Below are 28,000 nucleotides of genomic sequence, written 5' to 3' on the forward strand. Positions count from 1 at the left end.
ACTGGGTAGCTGGTCACCCCTCCCACACATGCGCATACACACCTACACATGCCACAGCAATCCATCCAGGTAAGCTAAGCAGCACCATCCAGTGGAGAAGGAAGGTGTTACACTAAGCCCTGCCCAACTTGACTAGGGTTTGTCAAGGCCTCTAGAAAAACACAAGTCTCTCCACCTGCTTAGTATATGGACTATAAAGTGCTTTATAGCTTGACTTCTATGGGAAAACAGATGTACTTTCAATCGTACTTCATTCTGTCTGTTGGTCATTTCATTCAATTCTTTTTAATTTTTCTTTACCTATTTTTGAATACAGAAAAAGAAAAAAACTTATTTTCCACTTTAATTTAAAATATTTTTCTTTATTTTTTTTCTAATCTATGTTTTACATTTTTGTAAATTTTTAAAATTCTATTTTACTTTCATCATTTCATTTTATTCTATTTTACTGTATTAATTTTTTCCTATTTTCAAAAGTCTTCCTTTTTAATTCTTTTTTCTTTTTTCTCTTTTTTTCTTTTCTTATCTTTCCATTTTTTATCTAATCTATCAAGCTTCTTTCAACAACCAGAGCAAAACACACCTAGGATCTAGCATCCTTTATTTTATTTCCTTGTGTTGCTTTTAATTTTTTAATTTTAATTTTTTTCTTTATTAATTCCTTTTCTTCCTACAAAATGATGAAACGAAGGAATTCACCCCAAAAGAAAGAACAGGAAGAATTGACAGCCAGGGACTTAATCAACACAGATACAAGCAAGATGTCTGAACCAGAATTTACAATAATGATACTAATACTAGTTGGGGTTGAAAATAGATTAGAATCCCCTTCTGAGAAGTAAAAGCTAGTCAGGATGAAATAAAAAATGCTAAAACTCAGCTGCAATATCAAATAAATGCCATGGCGGCAAGGATGGATGAGTCAGAGCAGCGAATCAGCAACACAGAGGACAAACTTATGGAGAATAATGAAGCAGAAGAAAACAGGGGGACTAAGGCAAAAGAGCAAGAAATAAAAATTATAGAACTCAGTGACTCATTAAAAAGGAATAACATCAGAATCACAGGTGTCCGAGAAGGTGAAGAGAGAAAAAGAGGTAGAAAATTTATGTAAGCAAATCATAGTGGAAAATTTTCCTAACCTGGGGAAAGACACAGACATCAAAATCCAGGAAGCACAGAGGACACTCATTAGATTCAACAAAAAACAACCATCAACTGGGCATATCATAGTGAAATTCATAAAATTCTCAGGCAAGGAAAGAATCATGAAAGCAACAAGGGAAAAAAAAGTCTTAACATACAACAGAAAACAGATCAGGTTCACAGCAGACCTATCCACAGAAACGTGGCAGGCCAGAAAGGAGTGGCAGGATATATTCAATGTGCTGAATTGGAAAAATATGCAGCCAAGAATTCTTTATCCACCAAGGTTCTCATTCAAAATACAAGGTGAGATAAAAAGTTTCCCAGACAAACAAAAATTAAAGGAGTTTGTGACCACTAAACCAGCCCTGCAAGAAATTTTAAGGGGGACTCTCTGAGGGGAGAAAAGATGAAAAAAAAAGACCAAAAGCAACAAAGACTAGAAAGGACCAGAGAACACTACCAGAAACTCCAACTATTACTATGGCAATAAATTCACATCTTTCAGTACTCACTCTAAACATCAATGGTCTAAAAGCTCCAATCAAAAGACATAGGGTAACAGAATGGATTAGAAAACAAGATCCATCTATATGCTGTTTACAAGAGACCCATTTTAGACCTAAAGTCACCTTTGGATTGAAAATAAGGGGATGGAGAACCATCTATCATGCTAATGGTTGCCAAAAGAAGCCGGAGTAGCCATACTTATATCAGACAATCTAGATTTTAAAATAAAGACTAACAAGAGCTGAAGAAGGGCATTATATCATAATTAAGGGGTCTATCTACCAAGAAGACCTAACACTTATAAACATTTATGTTCCAAATGTGAGAGCACCCAAATATATAAATCAATTAACCGCAGACTTAAATAAACTCATTGATAATAATACCATAATAGTAGGGGACTTCAACACCCCACTTGCAGCAATGGACAGATCATCTAAACAGAAAATCAACAAGGAAACAATGGCTTTGAATGACACACTGGACCAGATGGACTTAACAGACACATTCAGAACATTTCATGCTAAAGCCGCAGAATACACATTCTTCTCGAGTGCACATGGAACAACTATAGAATGGATCACATACTAGGACACAAATCAGCCCTCAACAAGTACAAAAAGATCGAGATCATATTGTGCATATTTTCAGACCACGACACTATGAAACTCAAAGTCAACCACAAGAAAAAAATTTGGAAAGATAACAAATACTTGGAGACTAAAGAACACCCTAATAAAGAATGAATGGGCTAACCAAGAAATTAAAGAGGAAATTAAAAATTACATGGAAACCAATGAAAACGATAACACCACAGCCTAAAACCTTTGGGATGCAGCAAAAGTGGTCATAAGAGGGGACTATATAGCAATCCAAGCCTTCCTAAAGAAGGAAGAAACGTCTCAGATACACAACCTGACCTTACAACTCAAAGAGCTGGAAAAAGAACAGCAAATAAAACCCAAAACCACCAGAATACAGGAAATAATAAAGATTAGAGCAGAAATCAATGCTATTAAAACCAAAAAAGCAGTAGAACAGATCAATGAAAACAGGAGCTGGTTCTTTGAAAGAATTAACAAATTTGGTAAACCCGTAGCCAGTTTGATCAAAAAGAAAAAGGAAAGGACCCAAATAAATAAAATCAAGAATGAAAGAGGAGAGATCACAACCAACACTGCAGATACACAAACAATAATAACAGAATATTACCAGCTATTATATGCCAATAAAATGGGCAATCTGGAATAAATGGACAAACTCCTAGAAACATATAAACTACCAAAACTGAAACAGGAAGAAATAGAAAATTTAAACAGACCCATAACCCGTAAAGAAATAGAATTAGTAATCAAAAATCTCCCAAAAAACAAGAGTTCAGGGTCAGATGGCTTTCAAGGGGAATTCTATCAAACATTTAAAGAAGAGTTAACACCTATTCTCTTGAAGCTGTTCCAAAAAATAGAAATGGAAGGAAAACTTCCAAACTCTTTCTATGAAGCCAGAATTACCTTGATTCCAAAACCAGACAAAGACCCCACTAAAAAGGAGAACTATAGTCCAATTTCCCTGATGGGCATGGATGCAAAAATCCTCAACAAGATACTAGCTAACCAGATCCAACAATACATTAAAATAATTATTCACCAAGGCCAAGTGGGATTTATATCTGGGATGCAGGACTGGTTCAATATCTGCAAAACAATCAATGTGATACTTCACATCATTAAAGAAAGGACAAGAACCATATGATCCTCTCAATAGATGCAGAGAAAGCATCTAACAAAATACAGCATCCTTTCCTTGATAAAAAACCCTCAAGAAAGTAGGGATAGAGGGATCATACATCGAGATCATAAAAGCCATATATTAAAGATGCACTGCTAATATCATCCTCAATGGGGAAAAACTAAGAGCTTTCCCCCTAAGGTCAGGAACACGACAGGGATGTCCACTCTTGCCACTGTTATTCAAGTATTGGAAGTCTTAGCCTCTGCAATCAGACAACACAAAGAAATAAAAGGCATCCAAATCGGCCAGGAGGAGGCCAAACTTTCACTCTTCGCAGATGACATGATATTCTATTTGGAAAACCCAAAAGATTCCACCAAAAAACTGCTAAAACTAATTCATGAATTCAGCAAAGTTGCAGGATACAAAACCAACGCACAGAAATCGGTTGCATTCCTATACACCCACAATGAAGCAACAGAAAGAAAATCAAGGAATTGATCCCATTTACAGTTGCACCAAAACCCATAAAATACCTAGGAATAAATCTAACCAAAAAGGTGAAACATCTATACACTGAAAACTATAGAAAGATTATGAAAGAAATTGAAGAAGACACCAAAAAATGGAAAAAGATTCCATGCTCCTGGATAGGAAGAAAAAATATTGTTAAAACGTTGGTACTACCCAAAGCAATCTACACATTCAGTGCAATCCTTATCAAAATAACACCAGCAATCTTCACAGAGTTGGACAAATAATCCTAACATTTGTATGGAACCAGAAAAGACCCCGAATAGCCAAAGGAATCCTGAAAAAGAAAATTAAGCAGGAGGCATCACAATCCCAGACTTCAAGCTATACTACAAAGCTGTAATCATCCAGACACTATGATACTGGCACAAGAACAGACACGCAGATCAATGGAACATAATAGATACCTCAGAAATGGACCCACAAATGTATGGCCAACTAATTTTTGACAAAGCAGGAAAGAATATCCAATGGAATAAAGTCTCTTCAGCAAGTGGTGCTAGGAAAACTGGACAGCGACACACAGAAGAATGAACCTGGACCACTTTCTTACACCATACACAAAAATAAACTCAAAATTGAATAAAGACCTAACTGTGAGACAAGAAGCCATCAAAATCCTAGAGGAAAAAGCAGGTAAAAACCTCTTTGACCTTGGCTGCAGCAACTTCTTACTCAAGACATCTCCAGAGGCAAGGGAAACAAAAGCAAACATGAAGTATTTGGGACCTCATCAAAATAAGAAGCTTCTGCATAGTGAAGGAAACAATCAGCAAAACTAAAAGGCAACCAGTGGAATGGGAGAAGATATTCACAAACGACATATCAGATAAAGGGTTAGTATCCAAAATCTATAAAGCACTTATCAAACTCAACACCCAAGAAACAAATAATCCAGTGAAGAAATGGGCAAAAGACATGAAACAAATAGACACTTCTCCAAAAAAGATATCCAGATTGCCAACTGACACATGAAAAAATGCTCAAAATAACTCATCATTGGGGAAATACAAATCAAATCCACAATGAGATACCACCTAACACCTGTCAGCATGGCTAACATTAGCAACTTAGGCAACCACAGATGTTGGCGAGGATGTGGAGAAAGAGGATATCTTTTGCATTGCTGGTGGGAATGCAAACTAGTGCAGTCACTCTGGAAAATAGTATGGAGGTTCCTCAAAAAATTAAAAGTAGAACTACCCTACAACCCAGCAATTGCACTACCTGGTATTCATCCAAGGGAAACAAGTGTGCTGTTTTGAAGGGGCACATTCACCCCAATGTTTATAGCAGTGCTATTGACAATAGCCAAAGTATGGAAAGAGCCCAAATGCCCATCGATAGGAATGGATAAAGAAGATGTGGTATATATGTATATACAATTGAGTATTACTTCACAATCAAAAAGAATTAAATCTTTCGTTTACAACTACATGGATGGATCTGGAGTGTATTATGTTAAGAAAAATTTGTCAGTCCGAAAAAGATAAACCTATGAGTTCACTCATATGAAGCATTTAAGATATGAAACAGATGAACTAGGGAAGAGAGAAGGGAAGCAAAAATAATATAAAAACATGAAGGGAGACAAAACATAAAAGTCTCTTAAATATAGAGAACAAAGAGATGGTTTCTGGAAGGGTTGTGGGAAGGGAGATAGTCTAAATGGGTAAGGGGCATTAAGGAATCTACTTCTGACATCATTGTTGCACCATATGTTTACTAATTTGAATGTAAATTAAACAATAAATAAATTAAAAATAAATAAATAAAATGAAAATAAAAATAAAAACAAAATTGGACACTGCGAACAAATCAAAATTAAAAAAAAAAAGACTACCAATGACTTAATGCTTGAACATGCTTTAGTAGTATTCTTACCATGGTTTTGACTTCTGAGGGATTAAAAGCTATATACAGTTATGATCACAAGGAAACTGTATTTTAATATATCTTCAGCTCATATCATAATTTCCCATATGCACTAGCGTTGATAGCTGGTATTTAAATATTCAGTATTTGTGACAGATATCTAACAGTGCACAGAAGCTGAGGAGTATTAACACTGGCCCCCACAAAAGATTACTCTGAAATTTTGCTTCTGAACTTTGACATGTTTTACATTCTCTAAAATATGTAAGAGTATACTACTGGGCAGCAGACATAAATCATACCATTTCTTGCCATTTTGCTACTGAGTAGCTAGATTTTTCATTTTATGCAAGAAATGGAAAAACTTTTATGTTTAATTAAATTTTTTTTAACATTTATTTATTTTTGAGAGAGAGAAAGAGAGACAGTGCAAGTGGGGGAAGGACAGAGAGAGAGAGACAGAATTTGAAGCAGGCTTCAGGTTCTGAGCTGTCAGCACAGAGACAAACGCGATGCTTGAACTCATGAACTGCAAGATCATGACCTAAGCTGAAGTCGGACACTCAATCAATTGAGCCACCCAGGCACCCCAGAGATGGAAAAACTTTTAAAGGAAAGATAGGAATATATCGCTTTAACATATGTGTTTATTTGGAAAGTACTGATATTGGGAAAAGAAAAGCTAAGATGGTAACATTTTTTTGAGATGATAAGATTTATCTCAGTCAACAGGGAAGTATTAGGAAAATGAGAATTCAAAGTACGTAAAGTCATGTGTCAAGTGATATATCCTTTGAATTATTTCTGGGCAACAGAGGAATTTACTTTCACTATTTAAGAAATCTGTCTAGCCAGATAATAAATAAATAAATACTTATAGAGCAGATATTCTTTTAAGTGCTTTACATATGGCTCATTTTAATTTTCACACAGAAGATATGTTTATGACACATATATCAGTTATTATTTTTTAAGTATTAAGTTTCAAGCCAAGTTTTTCTCCTTATTGTGGCTCAAAAAGCCAATAACACATGAATGGGTATCAATCATGATTTACAGCCTTAGCACCCAACCTCAGGCACTCTGCTGTTTGCTGCACTCACAACCAATCCTATGTGAGAAGAAGCATTATTTCCTTGCTAAGAAGAAAACCTGAGGTTCAGAGAAACCAAACATATACTGAGGAATAATAAAACCTGGTTAAAATCCTGATATGGCTGAACAAAATCCTGGGTGATATTCATTAATCTACAAAGACAGCAATTGTGGCATATTTGAAAGAATGAGCTTTGGATGGTTCTAGTTGTTCAATCTCAAAACAAGGTTAATTAGAACAGGAAAGGATCTACTCAAAGGCAAATTAATGGTCAAGGAGTTGGCCTGATAAAGGCTGCCCTCAGTGGGAAGAAGAGAATCAAGCTTCCTATTTTAAGTAAGTTTTGAAGTACAATAAAATTATGACATATAGAAACCAAGTGATGGACTTAGGGACTCAATATTGTAAATGAACTAATGGCAACTCCTTGAATCCAGAGAAAGTTTAAGTTTAGAACAAAGAAGTATTACTTCATAAAGTGGATAGTAGAGACACAGAACACATAATCTCAAGATATAAAAATGGAAAATTAAGATAGAATTTAAAATAAATTTATTTGCTAGTAAGTAAAATCTTTAAAAAAACTCGTTGAACACAGAAAGAATATTTTATTTAACTTCCTATCCCCAGGGTCAAGGAGTGATATTAAAGTATTTAACAAATGACGAATACAAGCAGATGAATGTCAAACAGATGCCTGGCAAATCAGAATATACTCTAGCCAATATGCCACATGGAAGGACATCAAGTGAATTTCAGCCCCATCAAAATGGCTAGCACATAGTAGACTTTGAATAACATTTTGTTTACCAAGAAGGACTACTATGAAAACCCGGAGGACATTCAAGTTAAAGAACGGACAACCAACTAGTAGTATATGGACTCAGTGGCCTCTAAACACCCATCCTGAAGCAAGTATAACACTGGGCATACAGTAGACATGCTACCTGGCCACAGCATCGTATGTTGTGAGGTTGAAATAAAAAGTAAATGATGTTCTTTCTCAGCTGTCAGTTACACTGCCATGAGAAAATGAGGGGCCAGAGTGACCAAACTCATGCAGTGGGTCTTAATATTTTATTGTCCAAATTAATCAGCCTTCTGTGCTAAGTAGTTCACAGATGTCAGTGTTAGTGCTTTTTAATACCTAATGTTAATGATCATTAATAATCAGCAACTCTATAGTTTTGGTATACGAACACTTCTGTTCATGGCACACATATTTATCTATTTGTTCAATGGTGCCTGTTCTCATGAGGGATAATTGGTACCTCAAACAAACATATAAGCCTCTCTTGTTCTTATATCCACCAATAATTACCCAAGGGAATGAAGGAGGAAACACCTGTAAGGTTTCATTTTTGAGGTTCAATAAAACAAACTGTTACTTTCTTTTCCCATGATATTAGGAAAATAAGAAAAACCTTCTTAGCTTTGATATTTACCTCCATATTCAGGGAGGATACATGGTTGATGCTGAGTGAAATAAAAATAGAGTGCTATAGCATGCAGTAATGATGATCATTTGAATGATTAACTTTATGTAATGTGATGATTTGGTCTGATTAATATTACAGGTATCATACTGTGGAAATTATGAAACAACTTAATTTACTACAATTAAAAGTATGATGTCAACTCATTTTTAGATTGCATATAGGCAAAGTAAGTATAGGTTATAAACTATAATGAGAACTCAAACCCAGCATACATTATATTCTAATATATAAAGTTTGAGAAACACTATGAAGAAATAATATTCTTTGTAAAGATTACCCTTGAATAGCTAGATATTTAACAAGTTATCAATTCTATATGAACGTGAGGACCTAGAGAAGGAATTTCAAATCAAAATGCTTTTGGTGGTCTGCTCTGGTCAGTGATAATCCTGAAAAAATATTCTTTTATTTCATCACTGATCAAGTATTGGATACACCAGAAATGTTCATAACCACACAATGAGAGTTCCATTCATCCATAAATTTACCAAACATTTATTGAGTACCTATTTTGTAAAAAAAAAAAAAAAAAAAAAAAAAAAAAAAATGGTGCTAGGTGTTATAGCTAATAAAATAATCCCTGCTTTCAAGACTCTCACAGATGCAGACAAATCAGCAATCCTATTCAGTGTGATAACACATATAAATACAGTGTACAGTAATGGCAGATAAAATGGCATTCTGCACAGCAGTGGTGCACAACAAGAAAGGGAAGCCTGGAAAAGGTACTCTAGGAACTAATCCTGAAGAATGAGTAGGAAGCAGTTACTGGAAAAGGATTAGCTACAGGGAGATCGTAGTATATGATAGATTATCTCCCTTGGGTGAGGAAAGATGTAGGGAGGTAAAGGAGCTTATTTCAAGAAAGAAAGAAGGAAAGAGACCTGGTTAAATGCCTCTGTAAACATGCTACTGGGAAACAAAGGATCGGTCAGCATTCTCGAGTGGGAGAGCCCTTACCTATAGAATGCTTTTGGCAAGATCTACCTGCTAATCTAGGATAGCTATAATAAAACAAACAAACACAAAAACCTGGGAACTGGATTTTTGGGGCATGGATCTCTGTGAAGAGTCATATAAACTATGTAACTGAGTATAAACTGGAGATGTTTTATAGTTGAATCAGCATCCTTTTGTGTAAGTGATGGAGCTACTGATGTTGTTTAGAGACCCCACATTAATCTGGGTTGAAGTACATCTTGATGTACCAAGATGGGGCCTGGAAAATTGTGTTTGGTGGTCTTGAAGCTCTCCTTGTTTACCCCACACTTCTTTGTTTATTTAGATCTTTGAACTTGTTAAGAAAGCTTGATGCAGGTTTTATCTCTCATTGGTGTGAGTCTGATTTCACAATCCAATCTTCTGGTCAATTTGGTTACTGAGGTCATGAAGAAAGATAGAGGCAGTAAATTCTGTCTACCCTTTCTTGATCTCATCTTCCTTATTTTACTAAACAGTTTTTTTTTTTAATGTTTATTCATTTTTGGGAGAGAAAGAGAGTGAGCAAGCAGGGAAGGGGCAGAGAGAGAGGGAGACACAGAAACCAACGCAGGCTCCAGGCTCTGCACCATCAGCACAGAGCATGATGTGGGGCTCAAACTCACAAACCATGAGATCATGACCTGAGCTTAACTTGATATTTAACTGACTGAGCCACCCAGGTACCCCTTACTAAACAGTTCTTAACATATTTTGCACTTTTTAGTTTATATAGGTTCACAGTCAGTGGTGGAAAGTGGAACAATTCTGATAGGCTTACTACTCTTAGAATTCTGCAATTATTCTTTTCTTTGGCAAGAATAGTTTGCTGAAACCACAAGGTGAGGTTCCTTTTAGTACCTACTACGATGTTACAGTCTTTTGGGTTTTTTTCACTTTAAGCTTTTAAAATTGAAGAATCTTGAACAGAGAGAAACATTTTTCCATGTGAGAGTTATACTACACAATTACCCCTTAACTATTTTATTGTGACACTATTGAGCTGCAAAAGCCAGAAATGCAATGCATGGGATAATTTAGAGTCTTTAATGCTTTTGCATAGAGATCATAAAATACATCCTTTCTTACAAGAGGAGAGTATTTTTAAATACTATTCATGACTGACGAGATTTTCTTCACTCTAACTAGCTCTTATTACTCCTCGTCTTACTTTTTGCTGTAGTCAAGCATGTCTGGCTGCTGTCACAGTATCTCACAAAATTATCTTCTGCGTAACTTTGGTGCCTTTGCAGTATCCTCTTCAATTGTGAAATCCCTCTTTATGTAAATTCTGTTCAAACAAGGATCCTCTCTCATCTTCTAATCATCTCTGATTTCATAAATTTTTACTCATTTTTACCTCTTATATTACTTGGTTATGATTTCTTCCTTTTTTTTTTTTTTTTGAATTCTTAGCTATCTTTTAAAAGACTGAAGACCAGGAACAAATAACTTTTTTTTCAATCTACTTTTAATGTTAGGTTGATACTGTAATGTGAGATATTTTAAACCTTTAAAAGTAAAATACTTCTTTAAAAGCCATCAGTAGTAATTTTGAGTGTATGTATGTATAAATTATATATTTTGAGTATTTCATTTTCATTTAAAGTCTTCCTATAAGATTTACAATGCCACGAAAGTATTTATTTATTCATCACAATTCCCTGATATGACACCTTGGATCAAGTATTGTTCTATACTTTGACTCAGATACAAATTGAATGAACCAATCCATCTGAAGGAGCTTGCATTTTAATTTGTGAGATGGGTATAAAGTAATAACTATTCTATGTGACAAGTGCTGTAATATAGGAAGCATAAAGAGTTGTAAGATCTCACAGGAAGAAGAGGTTAATTAAGAAGAAACTAAGGAAGCTTGCAAAGAAAAAAAAATGACATTTGGAGCAGATCTTGGAGGATGAGTTCACCTTTTAAAAAAATGTTTATTTATTTTGAGAGAAAGAGTACACATGCATGAGTGGGAGAAGGGGCAGAGAGAGAAGAGGGAGAGAATCCCAAGCAGGCTTGACTCTGTATGCAAAGGCCTGATGTGGAGTTTGATCTCACAAACTGAGATTATGACCAGAGCTGAAATCAAGAATTGGACACTTAACCTAGTGAGTCACCCAGGCACCCGTGAGTTCACCTTTTTATAAGAAAAAAAAATTACTTAAAAAAATGACAATTATTAGCTTTTATATATATTTTTTAAATTTTAATGCTGATTTTTTGAGACATAGAATGTGAGCGGGGGAAGGGCAGAAAGAGAGAGAGACAGAATCCAAAGCAGGCTCCAGGCTTTGAGCTGTGAGCACAGAGCCCAATGCTGGGGTGGAACTCACAAACCGTGAGTTCATGACCTGAGCCAAAGTTGGTTGCTCAACCAACTGAGTCACTCAGGCGCCCCTATTTGCTTTTATATTAATTCAGGAATGTTATTCATTTACTTTTCTGTTTTGAATTTTGTGCCTGACCAACATGCATATTTTTTAAATTATGCAAACTACTTTTTAATATTTCCAATGGATAAGACAAGAAAAGAAGACAGTGGAAATTGAGAGGAATATTATTAGTGGGAGAAGGGCTTCTAACTTTTACATGAAAGTTAATAGAGTAACAACACATTACTATGTAATAAAGCTTAAGAGTGATCTGATAACATACATACGTATATGTATACCAATCCTAAATGATTGTTAAACCTTTTCAAAAGATATATAGTTTTCAGCTCTCAGACATTCTTAGTCAATATAATGTAGTCATCATCCTCCCCTTGGAATTACTGAAAATAGTTAAGCTTGGGGCGCCTGGGTGGCTCAGTCAGTTGAGCGTCTGACTTCGGCTCAGGTCATGATCTCCGGTTGAGGATTTCGAGCCCCACATCAGGCTCTGTGCTGACAGCTCAGAGCCTGGAGCCTGCTTTGGATTCTGTGTCTCCCTGTCTCTCTGCCTCTCCCCGACTCAAGCTCTGTCTCTCTGTGTCTCAAAAATAAACATTTAAAAAAATGAAAAAAAAAAGGAAGAAAATAGTTAAGATTTTTAAGTATGTAATCTTGATGAGCACAGGCTTCTGTTGTCTCCTGGCCTATTTACAGTCTTTTTTTTTTTTTTTTCCCCCACTCACCATCTGAATTCTCACATGTAGTGTAGAATTCTGACAACTTCACCTGCCGGCTTCTTTGATATCCACGTCTTGAATGTAGCAGATTTTACTTTTCCAACTAACGGGGGACACATTAATTGCAACTTGTTTCAAGTATAATATTAATAGAGATGGCCAAAATTTTCAGTATAGAGCTGCTGTCATTTCATGAGGAGATACAGACTTCCTGTCCAGATTCCACATCATTCAGACATCTTTGTCTGAATGTTCAAAATACAGAAGTTGGGGGATATAAAAAGCTTTAAGAAGCATATAAATTACAACAGTAATTTTACAGATGGGCACTCTCAGACTAGGATATGTAACCTAGAACAAAGTTCTCCAGCCTTTAGCCACTTCCTTGTCAAGTGTTCCATTCTACTTTCTCACGTGACACTAAATTTTCACGCTTTTCAAAAATGTAAACACATACAGATCCTTAGAATGTCATTCCCATGCCATCATTAAAGTATTAAAGGTATACTTAATATCTTAGTACCAGGGAGCCCCTAGCTGCCACTAATTGTGTTTTGGGGCTAATTGGGTGTGTTTATTTATTTGTTTGTTTGCAGATATCTTCATATTAGCAATCATGTTAACAGGTCTCTGATTACTTTCCATGAAGAACACCAACTCAAATGACATGCAGGTGCCAAATATTGAAGAGTTGCTATAAGCATCACCTTAGTAAGTAAAATTAAATTTGTCAGCTTATAGAGGTTATTTTCTAAAAACAGTCCCAGGTTCATATTTCTTAAAATTAAATAAAAACTAGAAAGCATTAGTTATTTCCAGGAAAATGCGTAGTCAGCAAGATGTAGACAATGAAAGTGTCAATGAATGTAGCATAAACGTCATCATTTGATATTCAAAATGTCTGAGGAGAGGCTCACAGATCATGCCACATAAAGGATCTATTATGGGGTATGCTGTATAGTATTCAGGAGTCAACTAAAAAGTGCATTCTTTCACATGAAAATGTATTATTTCAAAAAAAAAGAAAATGCATTATTTCAGAGTTGCAGTAACAGATTTTGACTAACAGACTAGGTAATCTGGCACTGTTATTTTTATTATTAAAAAAATAATAAAGTAGCATTAATTACCAAAGAGTTGACCTCCAGAATAGCTAAAATATATGGAGACAGGCATATCAAAGGTAAATCAGTTAACATTTTAGCAAATGAATAGGGGGGAAGCCAAGGGGCACTGGCAAGTGCTATAGAGGAGAGCCCATTTTAAATATAACAGAATTAAAGATCTATCATGTTTTCCTGATATTAAAAAACTGAATATGTGAACAATAGATTCTTAAAATTGGTGGGTGGCATCGTACTAGTAAAATAATTTTGTACCAGTAATAATTAATAAGTGATACTTCTCAGTAATAATAAGAACTACAAAGTTCTTCCTGAACCTTATCCTTTAAATTTATCTACTCAAGCAGGTCTGCTGAGTCCTGACCTTCATGCCTCCTTTTAGGGATTCCCAACTGCCTAAAGCATTCTTGCAGTTTTATCTGATCTGTCAACAGCTTTTAATACCAGCATTTTGGGGGATTCTGTTATCCTGTGAAATTTAATCTCACCTATTTAAGCTTGCAGAAAGTACTGGAGGGAATTATTAACAGATTTTCCCTCATCTTCTTAGAGGATAGTGCTGAGTGATTGGCTGGTTTCCCTAAGGACGCACAGCTAAGAAGTGCTAGTTTGTCAGTAGCATCCTATTTAGCATGTGTGTGAGGCCACAAGGGAGACTGAAAGACATTTGGAATCAGAATTCCATCAATATGCTGATGATGCCTCCATATCTTCGTTTCATCAAACCTATATTCTGTAGCATTAATGCTTTCTTAACTAAGATGGAAAGCGCCCCAAAACAGCACACTGCCAATGGCTCTAATTAGACAGCTGGAAACTACATGGATGATACATGAGAGCAGTGGATCGCAGTCTCAGCATCACCAAGAAACTCGTTAAAAATGCAAATTCTCAGGCCCCTTCCAGACGTCTGGAATTAGAACCTCTGGAACCAGGGCCCAGCAAGCTATGTATGACCAGCCCTCCAGGTGATTCTGATGCATACGGAAATTTGAGAACATCTGCATTTGAAAACTGGGATATGGCTATCACTGCTGAATCTATTAGGTGTTGCCTCCCACTTTAGGAGATTAAAACATTTCTGGATCCAATCACACTGTTCTTTGTTACTAACAATGTAATGTTAAATATAACTGGCCTTTATAATAATAATTCATATTTGTCACTAAAGGATGAGAGCACTATTGCTCTGTATTGTCCTCCCTCTATGACCATCTGAGAATTAGACTGAAGCTTAGAATATATGCATGCTGACATGCTTAATGGTGAGGACCTTAACCAACAAAAATACATGTAATTCCCAAATTCCATCCAAGAGCCCAAACCCATTAAACGATACTCATATTTGAGAGAAACTCTAAATATCCATTTTTCTCATTCTTCGCTGACTTTAAAGAATCCAAGTGTGGTTGCAGGTTGAGTGCATTAGGGGTAGAAAGCATAAGAGAAAGAGGAGAAATACAAAGAAATTGGGTATGCTATTAAATTTTTCTTGTCGGTTAATATTTTTTCCTAGAACATATTCCCTGAGGACCTTGTCTTGGAGTGTTGAACTTCCTCCTGACTTTCCAGTTTCATAAGTGCTAGTGCTGGCCATGCCAAGGGCCCTCTTTTGACATAACAAAACCAAGTAATGGACAGGAGGGATTAATATCACAACCTCTGGAAATGCTAAATCCTAAAACCCCCAATCCTAAAAAAGCACGAGCAATGGCCAATAACCCAACCCTAAAATCTATGCATGTTCTGAAAATATGTTACATATTATTCCTTCTCTCATGTTGAGGAATTTCACTTAAAATTACCAAATGAACCTTCAAAGGCCTATTACTATAACACGAATCTAACCTGGAAAGTACTAGCTCTTTTGATGCCAGGAGCCCTGGAAGCCAATTCCCCTCAGAAAATACTAATTTCCCAATTCTTTGTTGAAGACTTTATATATGGCACCACTGCGGTAGGCAGGGGGAAGAAACAAAGGAACCAGGAGAGCTGACCATGGCTCCTGTTCTTATGGAGCTCACAGTCAAGAAGGTTTTTTTTTTGTTTTGTTTTTAGGGTTTTTTAATTTATTTTTGAGAGACAGAGCACAGGCAGGGAGGAACAGAGAGAGAGGGAGACACAGAATCTGAAGCAGGCTCCAGGCTCTGAGCTGTCAGCACAGATCCTGACGCGGGGCTCTAACCCACAAACCGTGATATCGTGACCTGAGCCGAAGTCAAAAGCTTAACTAACTGAGCCACCCAGGTGCCCCATGAAGAAGTTCTTAGATCATATAAAAAATGTGATTTCTTGTAAGCCAATAATATACATCCAAACATTTGTTTTTATAGTTTTAATTAGGACTCAGAGCCACTTGAGTTCTACTGAGCTGTACTGCAGTTACAGTACTGTACTGCAGTGTTACCTGTTATTCCACAGACCTATTGCTTTTCAACAGTTTGGAAACCATGGTTCAGCCCAGTAAACTCTGGCCTGACAACCAAACTATGCCTGGACTCATCCTTTCTGTCCCAAAATGTGGTCCCATTGACTAATAGCCTACTCTTTCAATTAGCCTCTAACAGCCTCCGTGCTACTGACCCGAACATCGTTAATCAATTTTCAACAGGGCGGTCCTTTTAAAATTTACTTATTTATTAATTGATTGATTTTTAAATACTTATTTATTTTTGAGAGAGAGAGAGAGAGAGAGACAGTATGCAAGCAGGGAGGGGCAGAGAGAGAAGGAGACTCAGAATCCAAAGCAGTTCCAGGCTCTGAGCTGTCAGCATGGAGACAGACACGGGGCTCAAACTCATGAACGGTGAGATCATGACCTGAGTTGAAGTCAGATGCTTAACCAACTGAGCCACTCAGGTGCCCCTGAAATTTAACTCAGATCTTGGTGCTTCTCTGCTCAAAGCAGTCCAATGGTTTCCTCTTTCACACAAAATAAAAACTAAAGGCCTTATGAATGCCTATAAGACCTCACCCAGTGTACCACATCATGTCCTCCCTTACTCTGTTCCAATCATACTGACTTACCTTATTTATTTATTTATTTATTTATTTATTTATTTATATTCTCAGAAGTTTAAGGGCCTTTTTCAATCAAAGGTGGATGCCTTTGCCTTCCCTGGAATGTTTTGTTCCCAGATGTCTACATTCCCTCAGTCTTCATTTCTATGCCCTAAAGTCATCTTTTTAGAAAGGCCTTCCTGGACTACCCTATTTAAAATGGCAAATCCTGCCACCTCTTCCACTGTAGCCTCTCCCCAAATACACACTCCTTATACTTCTATATTAATTAACTTTTCTCCATAGCACTAATCACCTTTCAAAATACTATTTATGTGACAGTTAATTTGTTTGCTTATCAAGTGTCTTCTGTCACTAGGTACAAGCTGTATTACAGTTGTATTAAAATTGCCTAGAACAATGCCTGGTACACAAATGGATGTTCAATAAATGTAGGTCGATTGATTGATTAAATAGATAAATAAATTATTTCTACTTCTACCCTCTCAAGTAATTACCTGGTCTCATTTTTTGTGTACATTCTACTGAAGGTGGAAGAAACAGCCACCACTCATTTCTAGTTACCTTTGTTAATGGAAGATGACTATAAGATAAAGTATAAAGTACACTGGCCTTTCTGTCCAGGGTCATCTTCCCTTCCAACTCTAAGGGTGCAGCCTTTCTAATCAAAACTTATTTGACATTGGAATCAGAAGAAAAATATTTACAATATTTAGTTCAAAACATATGTGTCAAGTACTTATACTTTGTGGAGGTTCTGTGCTATGCATGGAGACACAAAGATGAATAAAATTAGCTCCCATCCTCTTTTATCTTAGGCAAGTCACTTCATCCCACTATCGCTGTTCCAGTATGGCTGTTTTCTTTTTATTTGTAACATAATGGAATTGTATTAATTGACGATGTAGATAGTGCTCCAGAAAAAACAAAACAAAACAAAACAAAAAACTCCCAAGATTATAAGACCATCTCTACCTCAGATTTTGGAAAAAAAGCTTGAATGGGTAAAATGATAAAAGAAAGCCCAGAGAATAAAGCTGACGTCTGAAACCCAGCCATGAACTAGTGGGGACTCTGATATCTTAGTGAGATTAATCTGGATTGTGGTTAATCTACATGTGACAAATCACCTATTGACTACAGTTATAATTCTTACCTGGTATAGAGACTCCAAATATAGTAAGGCATTCTAAAGCAAATTACATTCATCATACTGATCTGGATAAAATGAGTAATTTATATTTCTACAAATATGTTTTGTTTTTGTTCTCAGAACTAATATCCTTTAAAAGGCATTATCTTTGCCTAATAGCATTAAAATTTGAGAAGTCCATGGTAAATGTACCCAGCTGATGCCTCACCCAAGATTAGTCACCAGTCACTTGTAAGGATGAAATCATTTTAAATCTGTCATTTTTAGTAAGTTAACCAATTATTAATTCTAAATAATGCTTACAACAGAGCTCTTAAAAAAATAATAAATGGCAATCTCTTTGTTCTATTGGCTTCCCAGCATAATGAATTGACCGTATGACCAAGACATATAACTTTGAATGGAGCTCAAAACTTGGCTTATATAGAATTCCAAAGGTCTCTAATTACCACATTCTCCAACTATCCCTACATTTTGTGATGAGTGCCTGTTGTTCAGGAAATGAAGACTTAGCATATTCTACTGTTACTAGTTACATACTATACATTTCAAAAGATACTAACACTAACAATAAGAAGCACTTATGTACTGACAAAAATGAATTTTTCATTTTATCCAAATCAGTATTATAAAATAATTTTCTTTTACTTTGAATGTCTGAATTAGAAAAAAAAAAAAAAAAAAAACTATGGGTAGCCCAGATTTTTTAAATTTGCATTTCACAATTTCAAGAACATTCTAATAATTTAACCAGGAGACTGAACATTAACAGCTTCGTCTCCTAAAATCTGTTACATTACAACTCCATATTTTCTGATGGTTCCATTTTACCTCCTCGGGGACAGCTCTTATATTAACAAAGCCTTTTCTGAAGACGATGAACACGCGGCGGGCTCCACAACATAAAGCGGATGTTGCACAGTCAAAAGCAGTGTCTCCAGCTCCGAGTACAATCACGACTCCCCGTATCGACGGCAATGGAGAGTGACAGGCGCACATCCCTGAATGATGAAAGGAAAACCCCATTTTCAAGTAGAGAAACCATTTCTGCATGACAGCTCAAAAGATACTTGTACTCAAAGCAGTGTAAAATTGCATCTTGCAGTTTTCGAGGATGGAGTGTCACTATCAAATTATTCTGCTTCATTGAAAGACAGTTTTATTCCCATTTTAAAAATATGCTCATATATGTAATTTCATAGTCACTACCTTTAACTTCCTTTTTCCTTCTAGAAGGATAGCTGCTACACATTTTGGAGAGTTTAGGTCATAACAAACTGGAATCAATCAATTAAAACACTGTCAAAATCATGACATGTATTTTTAACTTGGTATCATTACATTTCTGCTTATCAGTAGGAAAAGTGATCTTTACCATCTGGGATAACATAATTCACAGCACTTCATGAAAATACTTCATTTAGATATTACCTGATAAGATTTCTAACATAGAGACCTGCTATATATTATATTTCGGAAACTCTGAAAATTTATGTGCTGATAAGTGCTTTCTATCTAACTGAAGAATTTTTAACAACTATTTTCTTGAAACAGTTAAAATGAACTTTTTTATCCTTTACAGTTTTCCCCTGGTTTTGTTTGAAAAATAGAACTATGAAAGAAATATGACTTTGCAAGTGTCCATTTTTTAAGGACATGTCTATGAAGATTTGATGTCCATATGAAGATTCTTGTAAAGAAGTAAAATGCAGGTTTCCCTATATGTTAGGTATCATGTGTTATCAGATTAAATAAGACTGTTGATAAGATAAATTACTATAATTTTTGGAATGGCTCCACGGATAGCATAGGCCTATAATCTCGGTAACTGTAATCGTTTTGCTTGGAAGAGTTTGCATTTGGGATTACATAATGGCCCTCTATAATTCTCAAATCTAGGCTATATGTACTATGATCTTCCTTAGAAAGGGTTGCAGGTACAGAAGGATCCCCCTCTCCTGGGACGGTGAAGGTGCAGGTGGTACACATGTTTAGATAGAAACTTCTGCAGAATGACCTTACAGAGAAGTTTCTTGTCTTTTTAAATTGTGGATAAAAATGTAAGTTCTTATCTTTTCACATGTAATTAGACGTTGGAATAGCTGAAGTTCAAGACTTTGAGAAGGTATGCTTAAAGGGTTTAGATGATCTGGTTTTGGAGGATATATTGTAGCTTCTTTACCACTAAGACAATGACTCATCCAAGCAAAGTATCGGACTGGTTGCTTTAGTTTCTGGTTGCTTCTCTTGGGCTGTATGAAATGGTATTACACCGAGACTAAATACTAGGGTGTTTATCAAAGTGTTTTCATTTAACTTCATAAGATTGCTGTTCAGCAAGAGACTGGGTCTTTCTGCCTCTTTAGACACAAATGATGCTTTATGTGAAAATTTGGCCTATTTTAAAATTTAAAAATATATGTATTTTATAAATGTAATATATAACATATATAGTTATAATATAATATATAATACAAAATAGTTCCCAAATGGAAGTTCCTGCCTTTTCTTTTAAGAACATCTTCCAATGTTTGTTTAAGACTCTTACAGAGAAGCAATTTTACATGATGCAGTTTAGACCTATATACAATAGAGTGAAAATTCCTTATGATGATGTTTGATTGGAAGAATAAACAAATAGATGATCCTGGAAAACTATTATATCATACTTTCTTTAAATTTATGTTGGTGTTAACAAAAGTGATTTGAGCTCTGAACAATGACCTCCTGTGTCAAGATTTAATATAGATTTATAATAGACAAACGACATAGGTAATAGGCAACATTAAGAATACAAAATAACACTATACCTGCTTTACTGCTTTTGGCTACAAGTGGCAAAAAGTCTTTGGATGTGTAAAATCCATGGTCCTGTGTCAGGTCTTTGAAGATGTGGTTTTTATTGGGGTCTGGCAAACCTAAGTAATAAAAATTTATAAAATCTTATTAGCAGAAGAAGGGACTTTTCCTATTGTATATTTAAAAAAAAAAGTAGAAAGCTGAAATCATTAAAATAATGTGGTTCTGAGATGAAAAAAATCTATAAGCAAATCAACATAAAAATGTATATAACAAATTATAATGAATCTTAATGTATACCTTTACTATATAACTAAGCGCAAATCATAAACCACACATCCAAGCACACCTATGAGTATACAGAAACATGGATACACACACATACAAGTCCATCTAGTGTTAAAGGGAAAGTCAGGTACTATTATTTCCTCCTGTCATAAATAAAAATAAGTTTCCAGTGTATTAAAGTAACGCATATTAAAAAAATCATCACAAAACTAAAATACAATATGGATACATATATTTCTAATTCTTGAATATGAGAGATCATTCTAAGAAAAGTAAAAAACAAAAAAAAAAACTTTAAAGAAAAAGATGTATTTTACCACAAAAAATCAGCTATTTCTATAATACAAAAATATTATAAATAAATGAAAGGCAAATGATTAACCAAAGTAATATTTTAACAAATAAAAGCTCTTTACTATATAAAGAAGTTTCTCAACTCAATAAGGAACAGATTGACTTTTCAATAGAAGCATAAACAATGGATAACAAAATTGGGAAAATGAAAAATATAAATAGCTTGTAAGCACCAAAATGTTAACTATATTAGTAATCTAAGAACTGTAAATGAAAACAATGACATATGATTTCCTGTCTATTAAGAAGTAAAAGATTTAAGAAAATTAGACTATGTGGCAAGGGTAAAGATGGGACTTGTAGTGATCTTTTGATAGAAATACACATTGGGGGCACCTGGGTGGCTTAGTTGGTTAAGCGACCGACTTCAGCTCAGGTCATGATCTTAGAGTTTGTTGAGTTCGAGCCCCACATAGGGCTCTGTGCTGACAGCTCAGAGCCTGGAGCCTGCTTCAGATTCTGCGTCTCCCCCTCTCTCTGTCCATCCCCCACTTATGATCTGTGTCTTTTTCTCAAAATAAATAAACATTAAAAAAATTTTTTTAAAAACAATACACGTTGGTGGATGCTCAATTTCTGGAAAAATAGTTTTGAATCTATACTAAGGAAACACTAAGACATGCAAATGAAGATTTAATGTACAGGTGCACCTGGGTGGCTAACTTGGTTAAGTGTCCGACTTCAGCTGAGATTATGATCTCACCACTTATGAGTATGAGCCCCATGTTGGGCTCTGTGCTGACAGCTCAGAGCCTGGAGCCTGCTTCAGATTCTATGTCTCTGGCTGTCTGTGCTCCTGTGCTGCTTGTGCTCTCTCTCCCTCTCTCTCTCTCTCTCTCAAAAATAAGTAAACATTAAAAAAGTAAGATTTAACATACAAAAACAGTCAATGCAAAGAGAGAGAGAGAGAATGAGGGAACACCAAAATGCCAATAAAATGGATAAATGAGTTTTACTTTAGAAGAGACAACACAATGCAGCCATTAAAATAAATATTTGAAAAATATGGTATTGGACTGTAATCAAAATAGTGTTAAATGAACTATCAGGATACAAAACTCTGTATAGTTTGATTCAATTTTTATAAAATCTCAACAGTGATCATTCCTGGTGGTAGGACTGTGGATATTCTATTTTTTCATTATTTATTTTCTAAAATTTCTACAACGTGCATGTACAACCATATAATTAGGAAAGAACCGCCAAAATTTTGAAAAGAAAATGAATAACAGACTAATGTTTTTCAAAGTATAAACAAAGCAAAGTGAAGAATTAAGTCATTTCAATTCCATAAACAGAGGGGAAAATTTACAGTGTAATTTTATTTACTTCCCCAAACTCTGGGTTATTCTGGAGAGATAAGATTTCATTTTATAGTTAAATGAAGAGCAATGAGTATTTCTTGGTGGATACACAGAGTAATAAGCATGGCTCAAGAATGACTTTTGTCATGTGTGATAAGGTAGGTACTTATCTGATTTGAAAGCTGAAGGTGCTTGTAGATTGAGTGAGTGTGTAACCAGGAATAGACCACTGTTGTCCCTTCAAATTAAATCAAACATTTTTCTTCCCTGTCCAGCATTCTTTCCTCCTGAAGATTTGCCCTTTGCTCACAGATTAGTTTAAGATCATTCGTCATTAAAATTATTTTATTTATCTAGGAAGGCTAAGCAAGTCATTTGACTTACCTTTGCTTTGGCCTCTTTTTTCTTTCTTAAGTTTCTATTTAAATTCCAGGTAGTTAACATACAGTGCTTCGGCTTTATAAATGAAATGGGATAGGACTGTTTCTTCATTTTCTGACATAAAAGATTACTCCTGAGGTATATTTATAATGTGGAAACTATTACACAAATGTGTGGTTATTCATGTAATTCTTTTAGAAAGACTGGGGTAGGGAATGGTTATGGTTACATGAAAATAGCTGAATATTACTTGAAGACTCTAATGGCAAAACAATTTTTCTTGAAAGCTATTAAAAGATGACTGTAGTTTAAGCTACACTTGATTCACCTAATGTATATATATATATACATATATATATGTATATATATATATACACACACATATATATATATATATACACACAGATAGATAGATAGATAGATAGATATAGATATAGATATGCCACATATCAAACTTTAAATATGGACTCATCCCCCTTCTTATACCACTATATTAGACAGCATCTGTTCTGTAGCACTTCATTTTTCTATTAAAAAGACACAGGAAAAACAACCTGAAGTACTATGCAATTTCAAGGAGGTACGACAAACCAAAATCTTTAAAGCAGATCAAAAACAAAGCACAGAAAATGTATGTGGCAGATAAGAGTTCCACATCTATTGTCAATAAGGTCTAAAATCCTCCCTTTACTAACTCCTAATCTGATCTTTTTTACTACTTACCATGGTTAAGGCAGAGAGGGAACTTTACATCTGTGATTATTTTCTATAGATCCATTGCTAAAATAACTTATCTAAAGAAATGCAAGGCATTTTTATTGAACACACCACCGGATCCATGGAAATGACTTTTCCTATCCTGCAAAGCTTATTATTTCACAAGAAAAAACCTTTGGCAAAATTTAAATTTCATTTTTTCCCTTGGATCAAGACACTGACAAGGACAACTGAGTTCCCTGTGCTTTTAACCCATTCTGCATTTATCACTCTAATGAATTTAGCATTTACTGGATCAGATTCTCTCTATAAATGTTCAAGAGGGCACTGGTTAGATGTTCTGACTTATGGATATTGGCTTCAGGAGAGAAAAAATGAGCCCAAAATGGTACAGGACTGTTATGTTATTCCTGCAGCCTGTTTAACCACATTCCAGGGCATACATACTTTTGAAGTCCCAAGGTCCACGGAGCTCTTCACCCCTTATGTCCTAGGACAGTGCATCTGGAGCTTTCCTTCAGACTGTTTGGTAGTCTGGCCCAACTGGCAAAAGTACCCTAGCATCTGCTAACCATGATGCTGTGGGGTAATTAAGAGCAGGACTTTTGTCATTAGACAAACTTCCGTGTGAGTTCTTCCTCTCCCATTTACCAGCTCTGTGATCTTGCGTGAGTGCTTGTGATAGTCAGTTTTAAATTTTTTTAAAAAATATTTATTTATTTTTGAGACAGAGAGAGACAGAGTTTGAGTGGGGAAGAGAGAGAGGGAGACACAGAATCCGAAGCAGGCTCCAGGCTCTAAGCTGTCAGCACAGAGCCCGATGTGGGGCTTGAACCCACGAACTGTGAGATCATGACCTGGGCTGAAGTCGGACGCTTAACCAACTCAGCCACCCAGGAACTCCTGATGGCCAGTTTTATATGTAATTTGCTAGGCCATCAAATGATATGATCAAACACTAATCTAGGTATTGCTATGAAGGCATTTTGTAAATATGGTTACCATCTACAATCAGTTTACGTTAAGTAAAGGAGATTATGTTGATAATTCTGAGTAGGTCTCATCCAGTTAGTGGAAAGGCCTTAAAAATAAAACTGAAGTTTCCCTGAGAAAAAAGAAATTCTGCCTTCTGGCCCAGCCCACAGGTTTTGAATTTGCTAGCTCCCACAATTACATAAGCCAATTCCTTGAGATAAATTATATAATATATCTACATCTATATATCTCCTAATGATTCTACCACTACTAATACTTTTCTCATTGATGTGAGATTTAAAGGAATCTATCTATCTATCTACCTATCCATCCATCCATCCACCCATCCATCCCTCTATCTTAAGCATTGAGCCCTAAAACATAGTGAATGCTCACTAAACATTAGCTATTAATAATATGATAGGCTTATTATTCTGTAGTTTATCAATTCTTTCAAATTTCACATATTATGGCAAGGAAAGAATAGAGCTTAAAGTAAAGTATTAAACCTTAGCAAATTTAAACAAAGTGCTACAAAAAAAAAAAAAAAGAAAAATGAAGCAATCTTAAGTGAAATATGAAAGATAATGAAACTTGCAAATACCCATCTATCAAAAGAAGATTTCCATGAGAGTAGGTGGCATATTAATAAATAAGGTATGTGTCTCTATCAGAACGAGTTCAAAATGACACTGAAATGACTTTTTAATTCACCTTTCAGTGGGGAGAAGGTTTGTGAATAAAGAAGAATTGACAAAGATTTGACAAACAAAACAACTTAGCTTAGTAGATGTACAGTGTTCTCTGTCTTCCAAGAAGACCAGATAGTTTCTTTGTTCCCCTAGAATAGTTACTAAAGTTTTGGTATTTCAGCATATATTTATACAAAAGAACACCTCCTTAAGACCTATTGCAAAATAATAATTCTCAGGTTCTCCTAAAATAAATTAAAAAAAATTCTGCTGATATTTACATAAAGTCTAACTTATTGATTACTTACATTACAATCGCTGTTCTAAATCCTGGCATATAGGTGATTTTTATATATTAACTCATTCCATTTTCACTACAATTCTCTGAGACAACTAACATTTTCTGCATTTTAGATATGAGGAAACTAAGACACATATATGTTAAGTAACTTTGCCAACAGTCACAGAACAAGTAAGTAGCAGTGTCAATTTCTAACTGGGACAGTCTGGTTATAGAGTCTATGCTTCAGCATTGACTAAAATGCTGCCTTTTTCTTATAAAATGTTGCAATTAAGCCCCATTATAACGTGAAGCTGCATAACAAGTGATGTCTAAATCATTTAACATGTATGCATTAAATGCTTCACTGTAAGGCTACAGATATGCACACAATACACAATGTGTCTGTGGCCAGGTTTCAGTCTAGTGGTAGAGAAAAGACAGTCTGCTTGTATAGTCTGTATCTTTGTTTTGTGATTATTTTCTCTAGTACAATTCCTTTTTGAATTGTTTTCCTTCTTAAGTGCATTCCTCTTGGGTATCTGCTGGCTATTTTTCTTTTCTTTTTTTTTTTTTTTAAATTTTTTTTTCAACGTTTATTTATTTTTGGGACAGAGAGAGACAGAGCATGAACGGGGGAGCGGCAGAGAGAGAGGGAGACACAGAATCGGAAACAGGCTCCAGGCTCTGAGCCATCAGCCCAGAGCCCGACGCGGGGCTCGAACTCACGGACCGCGAGATCGCGACCTGGCTGAAGTCGGATGCTTAACCGACTGCGCCACTCAGGCGCCCCTGCTGGCTATTTTTCAATATTTGATATTCTTTGAAATATGTATCTCTGTTGTGTTTCGAAAGCACCTCTCTCTGGAACAGCTACAGAATAAATACCAGTAGTGTATATAATAAACTTTTGTGCTTATATTAACTTCTGCACAACTTAAATTAACACTAATAGGATATTAAATATTCTGCTTCATGTTATCATCTAGTAAGTAATAGAGGAGAAATAAGCTTTTAAGTCTAGGTCTTCATAGGATGGTAGGACATGGTTAGGAATTCTTCAGATTTTATAATGTCTGTCTGTGTGACTTCGCTGGCTCACTTTTTGGTGTTAATTGAATGGAGCAAGCATTCGTGTGATTCCTTTCATTCTTGAAGACATCCACTTGAATGACAGCCAAGCTGGCATGGGAAAGACGGTGATCAGATAAACCTGTCACAGGAGATAGCCTCACAAATCCCACAGATGTAAAGACAGAACACTGAGAGACTGCCTCAGGTTCCTGGCAAAAGACTGCGGTTTACAGAAATGGGTAATGCTCTAGAATACCAAACTTTATGCAGGTATATCAATTATGGTTATTCCATACAAGTGCTTTTTCAATAAGATGTTAGTAGATAAAATCCCACTGATTATGTCACTATTCATAAGTGGCTGAAAATAGCAAAATGCACCTGATGGCAAATGTCTTAAGTTTTCCACTTTTCCACGTACTTTTGTACCTGATATTTCACTTTCTTCTCCAAGAAGAAATCATGTTTTGTGCTCTCAGTCCTCATTTCCTGAGCCTACTTTGGGGAATGGTGCTACATGAGGAAGAACATTCAAATGTGCAGATTACACATGGATTCATTAAACAAACTCTCACTGAGGGAAACCAGGCTATCTACCACAGCCATCCACCCATGTCTTTGTAAAAGAAATGTCCCTGCATAAACATTGCTTTTATTTTTTGTTTATTAAACCTTTTTTTAAAAAAATCTTAATTCCAACAGACTTATTTCTATCATTATTTGTAAACAGAGTATATTGAATAAGAGCAAAACTCTAAAGTCAAACTTTCTGCATTAAAATTCTAGTTTTAGCACTTACTAGCTATTATGACCTTGGGCAAGTATATTACTCTTCCTGGGCAGCAGCAGCAGCAGCCTCATATATTGTTAGAATTAAATGAAAACAAATGTAAAGCTTTTTGCATAGATGTGAAATGCTTCCTTTTATTTGCATTCCCTCCGTAAAAAAATTATTTAATAAAATGATACATTTGGAGAGACATAAATTAAGTGTCCATCTAGTCCATGATATATACAATTAATATTGTTACACATTTAAGTGGTCAGTGTTAGGCAGATTGGTATTAGAGTCCATAAAACTTAGTAACCTTGGCTAGAATAAAAGACTATAGCCAAACCAGGGTATTCTAACCTCATTCATTACACAGACTACAATGGACTCAAACCACATGTGCATCAGAACCAGGAAAGTAGCAAGATTAAGACTCTCTAAGGTTTAATTTGGTTTTCGAATGGGAGCAGTTAGAGTAACATCATGTCTCAAAGACGACTGACCTATGAGTCTGGAGAACTGGGTTCCAGTTTCACCATTTCCCCTTTCCAGCTGTACTGGGTAAAATTAGCCAATACT

General features: G+C 35.5%; 1 protein-coding gene and 1 long non-coding RNA gene across 2 annotated transcripts in view; one reads left to right on the forward strand and one right to left on the reverse strand.

The window, feature by feature from the left end:
• LOC123598293 overlaps nucleotides 1-18,737 on the forward strand; it is a 53,718-nt gene extending 34,981 nt beyond the window's left edge. Inside the window, exons 6-7 of the long non-coding RNA XR_006712519.1 lie at nucleotides 13,084-13,198; nucleotides 18,631-18,737. This is a non-coding gene — a long non-coding RNA (uncharacterized LOC123598293). The remainder of the gene's footprint in view (nucleotides 1-13,083; nucleotides 13,199-18,630) is intronic.
• DPYD (dihydropyrimidine dehydrogenase) overlaps nucleotides 1-28,000 on the reverse strand; it is an 852,446-nt gene that overhangs the window by 452,191 nt on the left and 372,255 nt on the right. Inside the window, exons 9-10 of the mRNA XM_045478381.1 lie at nucleotides 20,596-20,703; nucleotides 18,617-18,786 (exon numbers count right to left, since the gene is read on the reverse strand). Coding sequence (XP_045334337.1) covers nucleotides 18,617-18,786; nucleotides 20,596-20,703 — 278 coding nt within the window. The remainder of the gene's footprint in view (nucleotides 1-18,616; nucleotides 18,787-20,595; nucleotides 20,704-28,000) is intronic.

This window comes from Leopardus geoffroyi, chromosome C1 (assembly GCF_018350155.1).
Source record: "Leopardus geoffroyi isolate Oge1 chromosome C1, O.geoffroyi_Oge1_pat1.0, whole genome shotgun sequence".
Lineage (NCBI taxonomy): Eukaryota > Metazoa > Chordata > Mammalia > Carnivora > Felidae > Leopardus > Leopardus geoffroyi.